Source organism: Diadema setosum, chromosome 10, assembly GCF_964275005.1.
Source record: "Diadema setosum chromosome 10, eeDiaSeto1, whole genome shotgun sequence".
Classification (NCBI taxonomy): domain Eukaryota; kingdom Metazoa; phylum Echinodermata; class Echinoidea; order Diadematoida; family Diadematidae; genus Diadema; species Diadema setosum.
Window position 1 is genome coordinate 23,497,949 of NC_092694.1, and position 12,431 is coordinate 23,510,379.

At 41.4% G+C, this 12,431-nt stretch overlaps 1 protein-coding gene across 1 annotated transcript in view; it reads left to right on the plus strand.

Annotated features, from left to right (window-relative positions):
• LOC140234495 (nucleoprotein TPR-like) overlaps window positions 1-12,431 on the plus strand; it is an 86,352-nt gene that overhangs the window by 64,604 nt on the left and 9,317 nt on the right. Inside the window, exons 45-54 of the mRNA XM_072314536.1 lie at window positions 2,189-2,398; window positions 3,867-3,954; window positions 5,318-5,387; window positions 5,993-6,203; window positions 8,014-8,174; window positions 8,614-8,814; window positions 9,112-9,229; window positions 10,552-10,745; window positions 11,194-11,253; window positions 11,830-11,945. Of these exons, the coding sequence (XP_072170637.1) occupies window positions 2,189-2,398; window positions 3,867-3,954; window positions 5,318-5,387; window positions 5,993-6,203; window positions 8,014-8,174; window positions 8,614-8,814; window positions 9,112-9,229; window positions 10,552-10,745; window positions 11,194-11,253; window positions 11,830-11,945 (1,429 nt within the window). The remainder of the gene's footprint in view (window positions 1-2,188; window positions 2,399-3,866; window positions 3,955-5,317; window positions 5,388-5,992; window positions 6,204-8,013; window positions 8,175-8,613; window positions 8,815-9,111; window positions 9,230-10,551; window positions 10,746-11,193; window positions 11,254-11,829; window positions 11,946-12,431) is intronic.

The following is a 12,431-nucleotide window of genomic DNA, read 5'->3' on the forward strand; positions in this document are numbered from 1 at the left end:
ATTCTTTTTAATCTATTTCAAAATACAATCAAACCTGTCTATAGCGGCCTCCCAAGGGAGGTGAAAAGAGTGGCCATTATAGACAAGTGGCCGCTAAAGTCAGGTTATCTGACCTTTGTGTGCATTGCCTACATGTACGTGTGTCATCGTTGTATACATTTATAGGTATTTACAATGTGTATAATCATGTATGCACACGTGTGTTTATCATGCATTGAACAATGCCAGTATTGGTCAAGTTGTTGCACAGTAGCATGTGTATAATCGTGAAGAAAGCTTTGCACTAGTGCATTATTATGACTGAATGAGGGATGAATACAGCGGTGCGATCACTGAACGTTGCCCATGAATGTCTGGCACGGCTATAGAGCAGAAAAACATGCTCAATGAATCATTGGCTCAGCTGCAGCAGGGGCTTCTTGTTGGTCTGTTGCCGCTCCTGGTGGCCGCTGTAGAGGGGTTAAAATTTATTGCAGGAGACAAAATTTGTGGCTGCTATACACTGGGTCTTTAATGGGGCTTTTCTCTCAGGGGAGGGGGGTTCGTGGGGGGATTTTTCAGTGATCGCATACGGCAGGTGGCTGCTAAGGCAGGTTTGACTCAAGTTAACAATGAATTTGCACATGTTGCTGTCTTTGTAGATTTGCTCTTTCTGTATTTTTATGATGCTTTACAGCACTGAGTTGACCAAGCCTTGTATCTCAAAGTCATGAATGAGATTGACATACGAGGTCTTGTCACCACAGAGACATTTTGTTTCTTCTCACAGTAAGGGGTGCATCATGTTGTGATAATTGCACTTTGTCATTATTTTTTTTTCCCTTAAAAGTAAAATAAGTTGATCCTGCAGTGATCTTCAGGTTAAAGATAATAAAAAGTTTTGGTACCTAAAAAATTTCCTTGTCTTAGTTTGTGTTTCAGGTTAAAGTACCTTTCATATAACTAACACTGTGAGACTTACTCGCCCCAAAGTGCTTTCATGTCTTAGTAATCATGCAATTAACTGCGACCAGCAGCCCCATACGCATAGCGTAATCGGGCTTCGCATTGTAGCATTCAGGATCATGACAGATTTAGTATCGCGGGATAAATGTTAACTTAAAATCCCAAAAATTCTTCAATTTGAAGACTTACCAATTAAGGTGAAGTATTGAAAACAGGCTTCGAGCAACGTTTGGTTCTGCCTATAGTCCCCTTCTGTTCGAATTGATGACTGAATGTGACTCGGCCGAGAGGACCTTGGGAGAGCTACATACACCATGTACACTGAATACTACAGCCCGTGCATGCGAACACATCACATGCGCACAAATTTCAAATCCCGTATCAACGGATAAGATGTTTGTGTGCGCATGCGCTGGCCGTAGTAGTCAGTGTATGCATCGGTCCATGGTGTATGTAGCTCTCCCAAGGTCCTCTCGACCGAGTCACATTCAGTCATCAATTCGAAAAGAAAGGAACTATTGGCAGAACCGAACAACTGGCAGAACCAAACGTTGTTCGAAGCCTGTTTTCAATACTTAATTGGTAAGTCTTCAAATCGAAGAAATTTTGGGATTTTAAATTGACATTTACCCGCGATACTAATTCTGTCATGATCCTGAATGTTACAATGCGAAGCCCCATTACGCTATGCGTATGGGGCTGCTGGTCGCAGTTAGCTATGCGTACAATGGGCTGCACGCTGCTGGTCGCAGTCAGTGGTTTCGTACAATATTTATCGACGCTGTACAGCGACGGCTCTGGTACGAAACCATTATTGCATGATTACTAAGACATGAGAGCACTTTGGGGCAAGTAATTCTCACAGACAACGTACTTTAACGTGAAACACAAACCAAGACAAGGAAATTCAGGGAAACTTTTGAGGTACCAAAACTTTTTATTATCTTTAAGAGTTCATAAGAGATAAAAAGACCAAAAGTGATGCATGGATGTGCCAATACTCATTCCCAAGGTGCTTATTAGTCATTAATTTAAAAGATAATGATGATGATGATGATGATGATGATGATGATGCTATTGCTTTTTCTGTCTAACCAGACATTTATTTCCACTGTAATGATATGCCTCACCACTGCTACTAGGCTGGTTTGTTTGTTTGTTTTTGCTTGGTTGATTCTCCACGTGACTATGTCACTCATCCCGTGTTCAGTAAACGTTTTCTTCGGTTCTCATCCCTGTACAGATGCCAATGACCAGCCTTTCCAGCAGGATACCCTGGTGGCTCCCATTGTCCAAGCCACGCCCATCCAGGCAGTCCAGCCCACACAGCAGACCCCGCCCACCCAGCAGACTCCGCCCACTCAGCAGACCCTGCCCATGGCGGTGGCTGAGAGGCGGACCACGGAGCAGCAGGACGTGTCCGGGCAAGACAGCCACAGGGAAGACGACACAGGTAAGGAGTTGGAGCCATGTCTGATTTGGAGAGGGTAGGGGTGGTATTCTGAAAATTTTCCTAAGTTTCTTCCTAAGTCAGAAACTTAGGAAGTGCCTAGGAAAGACAGAATTGGTATTCTGAAAATTTCTTCCCAGGCACATCTTAATGCAAATTAGGCCATTCTTATCCCTGCCCACGTCCTTTCTTAACCCTATTCCCACCGGGGAGGGGGGCAATTTGGACCCCCCCCTCGACGGTTCGCGTGATTATTCTGCAACGTGTGATGCTCTCGCCGCGACATTTTGTGACTTTTTTCTTTCAAGTATTGCGCAACTTTTGAGACCAAATTTGTCGCTCCAGGGCATACCGTTTTGAAGCCACGCCCCTTTGAAAAAAATTCGTCGACCCAAAAATTGCTCAAAAACATGATTCTGTGTACAAATCCAATGTAAATTGTGTTTTTGCAATTAATTCATATAAAAATGAATATTTTTACTTTCAATGGCTGATAATGATTTAATTTAGCCTGATTATGCTTTTTAAAGTTTCTGCGACAAATTTTGACGAAAAAAACAACAAAAACAATAAGTAAAAAACAAGGAAATACATAAGAAATTCAATAAACAATAAAATACATAAGAAATAATTATGAAGCCGAATTTTTGCTTCAACATTATTGTTGAGGATATTGAAAAGAATATGTTTACCAAAAATTAGATGTCTTGGAGCTTTATTTTTTTATTCATAGGCAAGAAATTATTTTTGCATAAATTAGCATAATTTGATTAATATAAATTGAAACATCAAACTATACAGTCTTGTAGATTACATTGGCCTCTACCTTAGTACAAATTTTTGCGAGGATCGTGCGATCCACAACCGAGATCTGAAGGGGGGCCAAAAAAAAAAATGACATTTCCTCCTATAACAATTACTCCGGTCTTACTTTCTTCAAGAACTTAGGGTTGTGATGGGGTTTTGGGTTTAGTTTGATGCGAGGATTAGGATAAGGGTTAGAGTTATGTTTGAGGTTAGAATTTATGTTAGGCTTAGTGTACAGATCATGGGAGCAATTGTCACAGGAACAAATGTCATGGAACCGTTATGGCAGTATTTGAGTATCTTACGCTGCAGGACTCTTCACTGAAACATTTAGATAGTGTGATTAAAAAAAGAGAGGAAAGTAAGAGAGAAAAACCTTCAGACTCCTAGCCCCTGTAGAAAATGTCTAGCAGATAGTAATTAATATTCAACATGTCTTCATATAAGATCAAAAAGATATAATATAAGAGAACATTGGTTAGTTGTATGAGTTTTTTCAGTCAATGATTGAATATTGTCACACTCTCTTTATTAATGTATGGCACTCAACAGATTTTAACAGAATTTTATTCCACTTCCTGCCACAAGAGAAAATTCATAAAATTGACATGCACATAGTTGGCAACTTTCAATGTATATCCCAAAAATGCAAATGTCTCGACAGGTGCACCGTCCAGTGGTCAGACAGGCGGGTCATCCTCCTCTCCGGGAAGTGCCGCCCCAAAGCGACCCCGTGATGAACCCTCCGACAGGTCAGTGAACCTTGCAGAAATCTCTCTCTAGTCTTCCATGTCAGTGCTACCAACCGTCAAAGAATGCCACCTAAATGTCATTGTTACCTCAGCCAAGGGAGGAGGTTATGTTTTCTTTGGTGTTTGTTGGTTTGTTTGTTCATCTGTGTGCAAAATGACTCAAAAAGTTGTTAACGGATTTGGATGAAACTTATAGGAAAGGTTGAGAATGACACAAGTAACGGATGATTAAATTTTGGTAGTGATCGGCAATTTTTTTGGATTTTATGAAGGATTGTTGATATTTTGGCAGGTAGGGTCAATGAACTTTGGAGTTCAAGCTGCGCATTTTTGAGGTTTTCATACTCGCACTAAAGTACCTGTACGTGCTCTAGTTTCTGCTAAGGCAAGGCGCACCATGCAGCTGGAAGTTGATGACAAAACAAAAGGCTTCTATATTGGGAAATCGGACGACTTTCAGCACGCATACGTATGGTGGAAATCACTGATATCTCTATGGAAGAACAAGATCAGTGGTGGAAATGAGCTGCATGCTTGGCGGAGGTCTGCGCTCACAGAGTGCGTCTCTAGCTCTCTTTACTTTGATCATCACATTGCTGTTTGTGTAACACCCAGTTGTGTTCTAACCACGTAAACTCTGCCAGCGCAAAACAGTATACATTCAGCAGTCATGAGAATGGAAGGCAGCTTGTACACCTCAAACTCTAGCTAGCCGTTACAATCTATATTTTATTATGGTGCTCCGATAGTGCAATGATTTTAATCAGCATTCTCTCTTGTTATCTGGCTTTCGTGTGCAATGTGAATCCACTTTTTATCAACTTCTCACAACCATCAAGATGTATGGAGTCCCACTTCTCAGATTTTACAATAAAAGTGCAGTCATCTCATAGATACAGAGATTCTAACAGAGAATTCATCTCTGTGCTCTACTTAGATGACAGAATGCACCACATCACACTTAGAAATATGTACCATTTTGTATTTGTTTGTGATATTTTGGAGTGGAACTGAAGAGCTTAGCTCCTTCCAGTATGTACCAGGAGCACCTGTCTATGACAAAAATTTATTCGGCATTAGAGTACAGTGGTATTGGGTCAAATGACGTTCAACACATAGACTTGCGATTTTTTTTTTTCTCTCTGGTCGGTTTATTTGATTTTTAGACTCCATACAACAGGCACCTATGGTGTAGACAAAACCAGTGGAATTTCTGCGTTTTTGACTTGAAGAGGGTAAATAGAAAATGTTGTATGATTCCACCCAAACCAACGGATATGCAAATCATTTCATGACCAAAATGTATGTACGTTGCAGCAGACAATGATAAAAAAAAGGCTTTGCACCTCCTTGTTCCCCACAGCGACACAACAACATCAGACCGAGAAGGTCAGCCACCCAATGAGAAAAGGCAGAGAGTTGCCCCTCAACCGGTAAGTTCCAAGCCTTGTACCAGTGATTAACCCTAGCTATGCTCTATTGCCAATTAACGCTGATGTACGAAAAAACTTAATTGTCAGAGAATAGAGCTAACCTAATCCCCACATACCCATAATCCATATTGTGTTTCATGTCCTTCCTTGTTGAACTGAGGCACTTTGCTAACCTGAGTGCTCTTGCTAACTTAGAATGACTATGTCAATTGTGGATGGATTACTTAATGTTGCTGGAAAGGCTTGGCAAGTTCAGCTATGTGCCTGGGATGTACAGGGTTAACATAGCATAACTATGATTTACATCTTAATCAGATGCAGATAATTGATTCAGTGTGAAAATGAATCAATGTCAAAAGGATGGATCTAAAGATGCACCCTTTTGCCAACAAATTTGCCCCCAGATTGTACCAATGACTCCCGATAGCTTCTATTATAAATGATACAAAAAGTACAGTACATCTGAGAATTAAATGAATCAAATTTTCGGACTCGAAGACCGCCCAAATGGAAAAATTCACGTAACCCATATTTTACCAAGATACACCCTTTTTGCCACAGTATGGTAACAGTGAACATTTGTCTTGTTCTTCCTGACCAAACAGCAGGTGAGCCGGGATGAGCCAGAGGAGAAAGAGGATGAGAAGGACGAAAAACCGGAGCAGACGGAGACGACAGACGCTGCGACTCCCGCCCAGCCAGCAGAGGGACAGACGGATGCAGGGCAAGGGGAAGCGCAGGCCGAGGCTCCTCCAGCAGAGACACCATCAGAGACAACCCCTGCTTGGGAGACGCCGCAGACAGATCCAGCTGTTGGTGAGTTTTGTCAGTGAGATAGCATGGCGCTCATTACCAGGGATGGTCACTGTTATTTATTTGTAGTATTGTCCTGTTTTATGATTTTTTTCTCTCTATTTGGCCAGAAATACTGCAGGTTTCATATTATTCCAAATTGTATCAAACTATATTTGTTTATTGCAGGAAAGGTATTTAACTCTTTTTCCTCCAAACACCTTTCCCTTTTCCCTGGGCTGGGCATATCTTGCATCTTTCTATACCATATTTTTTTTTGTCAGCCATATTAGGAACAAGGAAACATGCAAATTATGCTCAGTCTACAGGAAAGAGCATTCCAATGTCTTTTGTTAGTGATATTGGGGCTTAAGCAATGATTGACAAGTAATATCATTGACAGAATCTTTGTTTGGAAGATTTTTGTCTCGCCCACCGGAGGTGAAGGCGAGACTAAGGGATCCAAATGGCGTCCATCCGTCGTCCGTCCGTCGTCCGTCAGTCGTCCGTCACAAACGTTAAAGTTTACCTGCAAGACTCTCTTATGATACAAAACTTGGCAACTGTTACAGCAATGGCAGCCACACTTGGGTGATAGAAGCACTAGGGGTATCTTCATGTTATGGTGTTGTCGGAGGTCATGTGATGATGTCAAAGGTCATTTGAGGTCATATATTAAAGAGTATGTGCAAGACTCTCTTTTCTATGTTAAAGTTTACCTGCAAGACTCTCTTTTGACAAATAACTTCACATAAGTTGCTTGGATTACAACCTAACTTGGGTCATAGATGCACTGGGGGTACCTTCATGTTATGGTGCTGTTGGAGGTCACAGGATAAGGTCAAAGGTCATTTGAGGTCATACGTTAAAGTTTACTTGCAAGACTCTCTTATCACACGTAACTCGACACATGTTGCTACAGTGGCAATCAAACTTGGGTGATGGATGCACTGGGGGTACCTTCATGTTATGGCGCCGTAAGAGGTCACATGATAAGGTCAAAGGTCGTTTGAGGTCATACGTTAAAGTTCACTTGCAAGACTCTCTTATCACACGTAACTCAGCACATGTTGCTACAATGGCAATCAAACTTGGGTGATGGTAGATGTCTCTTTGGAAGTTGAAGGTTACCACAAGGTCAAAGGTCACAGACAGGGGTCAACAAACTTTTAGGGCCCAATGTTAAGTTTTTAGGGCGCATTTCATTTATGGCTCATAACTTTTGATCCCTTTGTCCGTTTGTGACCAAACTTGGATTGAAGATGTCCCTTGGGGAGATGAAGGTCGTCACAAGGTCAAAGGTCACATACAGGGGTCAACAAACTTTTAGGGCGCGTTTTGATTGTGGCTCATAACTTTTGATCCCTATATCCGTTTGTGACCAAACTTGGACGGTAGATGTTCCTTGGGGAGTTAAAGGTCATCACAAGGTCAAAGGTCACATAAAGGGGTCAACAAATTTTTAGGGCCCAATGTTAAGTTTTTATGGCGCATTTCGATTATAGCTCATTACTTTTGATCCCTTTGTCCGTTTGTGACCAAACTTGGATGGTAAATGTCCCTTGGGGTGTTGAAGGTCACCACAAGGTCAAAGGTCATAAGCAGGTCAATTAACTTCTGGGAGTTATAAAAAATATTAATTCCTTGTACGCGAATGGGCGAGACACAATTTGGCACTTGCCTTTGTGGGTCATACCAGTAGACATACAATTCTTGGGCAAACATAAGACTGATAATCCCCCCATCAAGCATCACAGAGAAGTAGTTATACCCACTCTGCAGTATGTACAGTGCTTACCGACTGTACCAGTCTCCATGCCGTGTTCTCCCACAGACCAGCAGGCCAGTGTCCAGCCGCAGCCCAGCGGGGCGGAGACAAGAATCCTGGAGGTACCGCCCACTGAGCAGCAGGCCGCGCCTTCCCAGGAGAGGCAGGATGAGGAGACGGGGGAGAGCAAAGGGGAAGATGTCGTCATCGTCGTCGATAGCGATGATGTAAGACCAAGACGGACAGAGCTGGAGAGAGAGAGAGAGAGAGAGAGATGGAGAGAGAAAGGGATTGACTTTTAGCTTACAGGTGGTCAGCTCTTTGTAGGGGAATGAAAACCTGAATACACTTGTGGATTGAGTGAAAAAAAGAAAATAAAAGAGAATTCCTCAAAATTTCATTTTTTTTTTTAAATGAAGAGTAAACATTCCCTAACTTTTCACTGAGGTATGTTACAGGTAATGATATTCCCCCTTACGTTAATGAAGCATTTCCGCGTAGAGAGCCTAAAAAGAACTTTATTGCATAGAGAGTCTTACAGATTATTATGTGCTATATATTAAGTATAAATGATTTTTATTGTTTCTAGGCTGATGAACATGAACTTGACTCTCCATGGTATTTGTGTTTTACATGTGGAAGGTTTTCTCTCTTTCTTGTATGCAGGATACCGGAGGGCTAGATGCAGGTGACCAAACTGCTGGACAGGGGGAGGAGGAGAATGAAGAGAACGAGGATGGAGACGTTGAAAAGGAAGATGACGATGAAGAGGAGGACGAGGAAGACTTTGAGGGTGACATCGGAGAGGAGGATGAAGAAGACGACGATGCCTTCGAGGAGGGACAGGTCAATGTGGAATACAACGAGGTGATTACAGAACCCCACAATGTTGTACTTCACATCCTAGGTCCCGTTTACAAGTGCTTACAAAAATTTTTATATGTGGGACTCAGTGTATTTTTTTCTTTTTTTGGTTATTATCCAGCTGTATGCATAAGATCTCTATGAGTCACAGTTGAGGTAACTTTTCTTTCATTTTTTAATCATCCCTCAACTGTAAACATTGTTTTTATACCCAAATCTTGATAATTGGAAAAAAAGGAAATCAGATTAGTAGTTGTCAAGTGTGATATTTGACCCATACCTAATGTTTGCCGTCGGCAGGATGATGACGAAGGAGAGGAGGAGATGGACGATGACGAAGAGGAGGACGAGGAGGAGATGGAGGAGACGGGGGAAGATGCTGGGGAAAACATGGAGGATGACGTGGTGGAGATCATTGGTGAGTCTGTGGACTGCAACTTCCTGAGGGCCACCCCTTTCACCCAGAAAGATGTGGGGATCTCCAGAGATGTGTGGACTGTCCGAGAAACTTGCTGACGATAATGATATATGATAAAAGTAGTAGTAGTAGTAGTAGTAGTAGTAGTAGTAGTAGTACAGTATTCATCGCATAATCGGGCATCTGATAATCGGGAATCTCGCTTAAATGACATACGCTTCCCAGAAACATTTCCAATGCACGTTATTTTCACTGGATAATCGGGCGGGGACCTCTGATAAACGGGACAATTTTTCTTCAAGCGATCTTTGATTTTGTTGATATTTTACACAAAAAATCTACCAAGATACCACAACAATATTTCAAAGATTCCCTATCAGTTGTCGTTTACATCAAACTTACAAAGCAAGCTTCGAACTGGTGTGTTTTGACCTCCGTCCATCCAGTACACGTACATTTCAGCTCGCTGCCCGCCTTCGCTTTTCTGTACATGTGTATATATGGCGAGCCAGATCGCTACAATACATCACAGTGCAGTGATCGCGGCAAGTAAACAATCAAGCCGTGATGATTGAATGATTGAAGGACTTTTCATTGACGTTCCCACATCAGTTCTGGGTAATCATTTCCCATGGTTGTGGATATGTATTTATACAGAACGCCCTACGTGTCCAAGAATTCTACGAATGTTTAAGACAGTGCTAGCTTTTAATCCACATATTTTGTGTTCAAAGTGAGGCGACACAGAAGAAGAACCCGGTTGCGATTACTCTACATCATTGCGAGAATGCAGGGACAGCTAGAGGGTCGCACCGAGGGGTAGCGTGGTTTTGTATTCATGTACATGTACAGTACGTCAGTATGCATGTGTGTGTGTGTGTGTGTGTGTGTGTGCACTACATAATGTACACGTCGTATGCCGTTAGTGTATGGTGAGTGCTCATCGCGAAATCGGGCACCCCGCTTAAAGGGGCCGTGTTTGCTACTCCCAACCTGTCCCGATTATGCGATGAATACTGTAGTAGTAGTAGTAGTAGTAGTAGTAGTAGTAGTAGTAGTAGTAGTAGTAGTAGTAGTAGTAGTTGTAGTTATAATTATGATAATGACAAAGATAATGATAATGAAATAAATCATTATAATAATATAATAATAATCATTATGCTCTTATGTTGTCATTGCTATTGCTGTTTTTGTCTTAATTTTCATCATGGATCATTGTCACCACCACTACAACCACTACTTCCATTATTGTTGATGCTGATGTTGTTCTTATCATTGTTCCTATTATCGTGATCACCATCCTTCTCGACATCCTCCGACAGATGACGATGATCAAGGAGGAGAGAGTGCATCCCAGATGGAAGCAGAGCCCTCGGAGCAGCCCAGCGACGCCCCTCAGCCCATGGAGGCTCAGCAGACCCTCAGGGTGCCCCCTCCTCAGCTCAGGGTGGTGCCCCCGGACCCCACCCCAGCCAGCAGTGTCCAGGAGCCCAACATGCACCCTGCCCTCCTACCGGTGAGTTTTTCGTGCTTCCTCACACTTTCGTTTGGCTGCCCTCCACGTTTGATGTGAACTTGCAAATATTGATTACTAAAACAAAAGATGTACTTCATCCCTACATGGGTGATTTTGTGAGTAGTAAATCAGTGTGATTGCTCATGTTTCAGTAATAATTAAAGACTATAGTAAATACTAGGTTACGTAAATTTACTTGTCAATTATACACCTATTGAAGTTACATGTGTGCATAGTGATGATTTTCATAATTCTCACCAAGTTGGCATGTTATTGGGTACGTTTCATTGACTTCACTGGATCATAGCCCCAACATAAAAAATAAAAAAAAAGAGAAAAATTGCCTGAAGTTATATGTAAAATACTGCTAGTTAAAACATCTGTTTGATGACTATTTACATAACAGTTACTGTGTACATTGACTTATTTTGGTGTCCTCTTCTTGCAGCGTCACAGTATGAGAGCAGAAAGGCTAGGCTCACATGGGAGGCTCCCTCCTTTTTCACTGGTGAGTTTCTTTCTGTAGTACAGATTTTGATATTTTACTTGATCTCCAAACCTCATACATTAACCTGTATTTTCCTAAATTTCGTCTTGCTGATGATGTGAGAGTTTAATTAATTGAGAATACAAGGTAGAGATAGGAATGAAATAACATTTCATTTGAAACTAAATATTCAACAGCAGCCAATTCAAAAGAAATGTTCATGACCGCAAACTGTTTCCTTTCCAAAGGCAATATTTCCTTTCCTTTGTCTTTAATTCAGTAATTCTGCATAACATGATATTTGATTTTTTAAAGCACATACAAACACACACACACACACACACACAAACATACATCTCATGTGCAGTAGATCTATTGGTGAATGATAGAGTTGGATGAGAATGTTACCCTGCTTTTCCGGGCACTTGCCAACCTCTTATTAAAATCATGAATCTGATTTCATGTTGCTCTTCTGTCTTTTCTGCTGGCTCTCCAGTGGCGCTTCAGACTGGGTGATGTTTCATTTTCACTGTGTGCCTTCATATGCCAGGCGAGTTCATGCTTTGCCATCGTTGTGAATTCTTCTTCCCTGTGTAGGTTTCATCTGGTGGGGGAATCCCCTTTGAGGACGGCAACGACGACGGTCAGGTGCCAAGCACCCCAACGCTCTTTGTGCCCCACCGAGGCACGGATGGATTCGCTGAAGCCATCAAGTGAGTTGGTGGTGGATGGGTGGATGGAGGAAATGACAACACAATCAGTTATCTTTGTTGTTTGTATTTTTGTTTCTTCTGTTGTTTGTTGCCAGATTATTTACAATAATCGTTATAGCTGCTACAGCCACTTGTGTATAAGTGAGAGAAAGGGAAAATATGAGAACTTGGAAATTAATGTGTGTTATGTGTGTTATGTGTGTTAATGTTGGAATGTAGAATGTAAAAGTCAGTGAACTGACATGATAATGAATGCTGTCATTTTTTTCATCGTTATCATTATCATTGTCACTGTCATTCGTTTTGCATTATTGTTATGATTATGAGTACCTGTAGGTATTAGAAGTATTAATGTTATTAGTATCATGGTGATAATGATAACAGTGTAGGAAAAAAATAATACTATAGTTAGTAGGTAAAGTACCATGTCGACCACTTCACTCTTACTTTTGATTTCTACATTTACGTACTATAAACACAATAAGT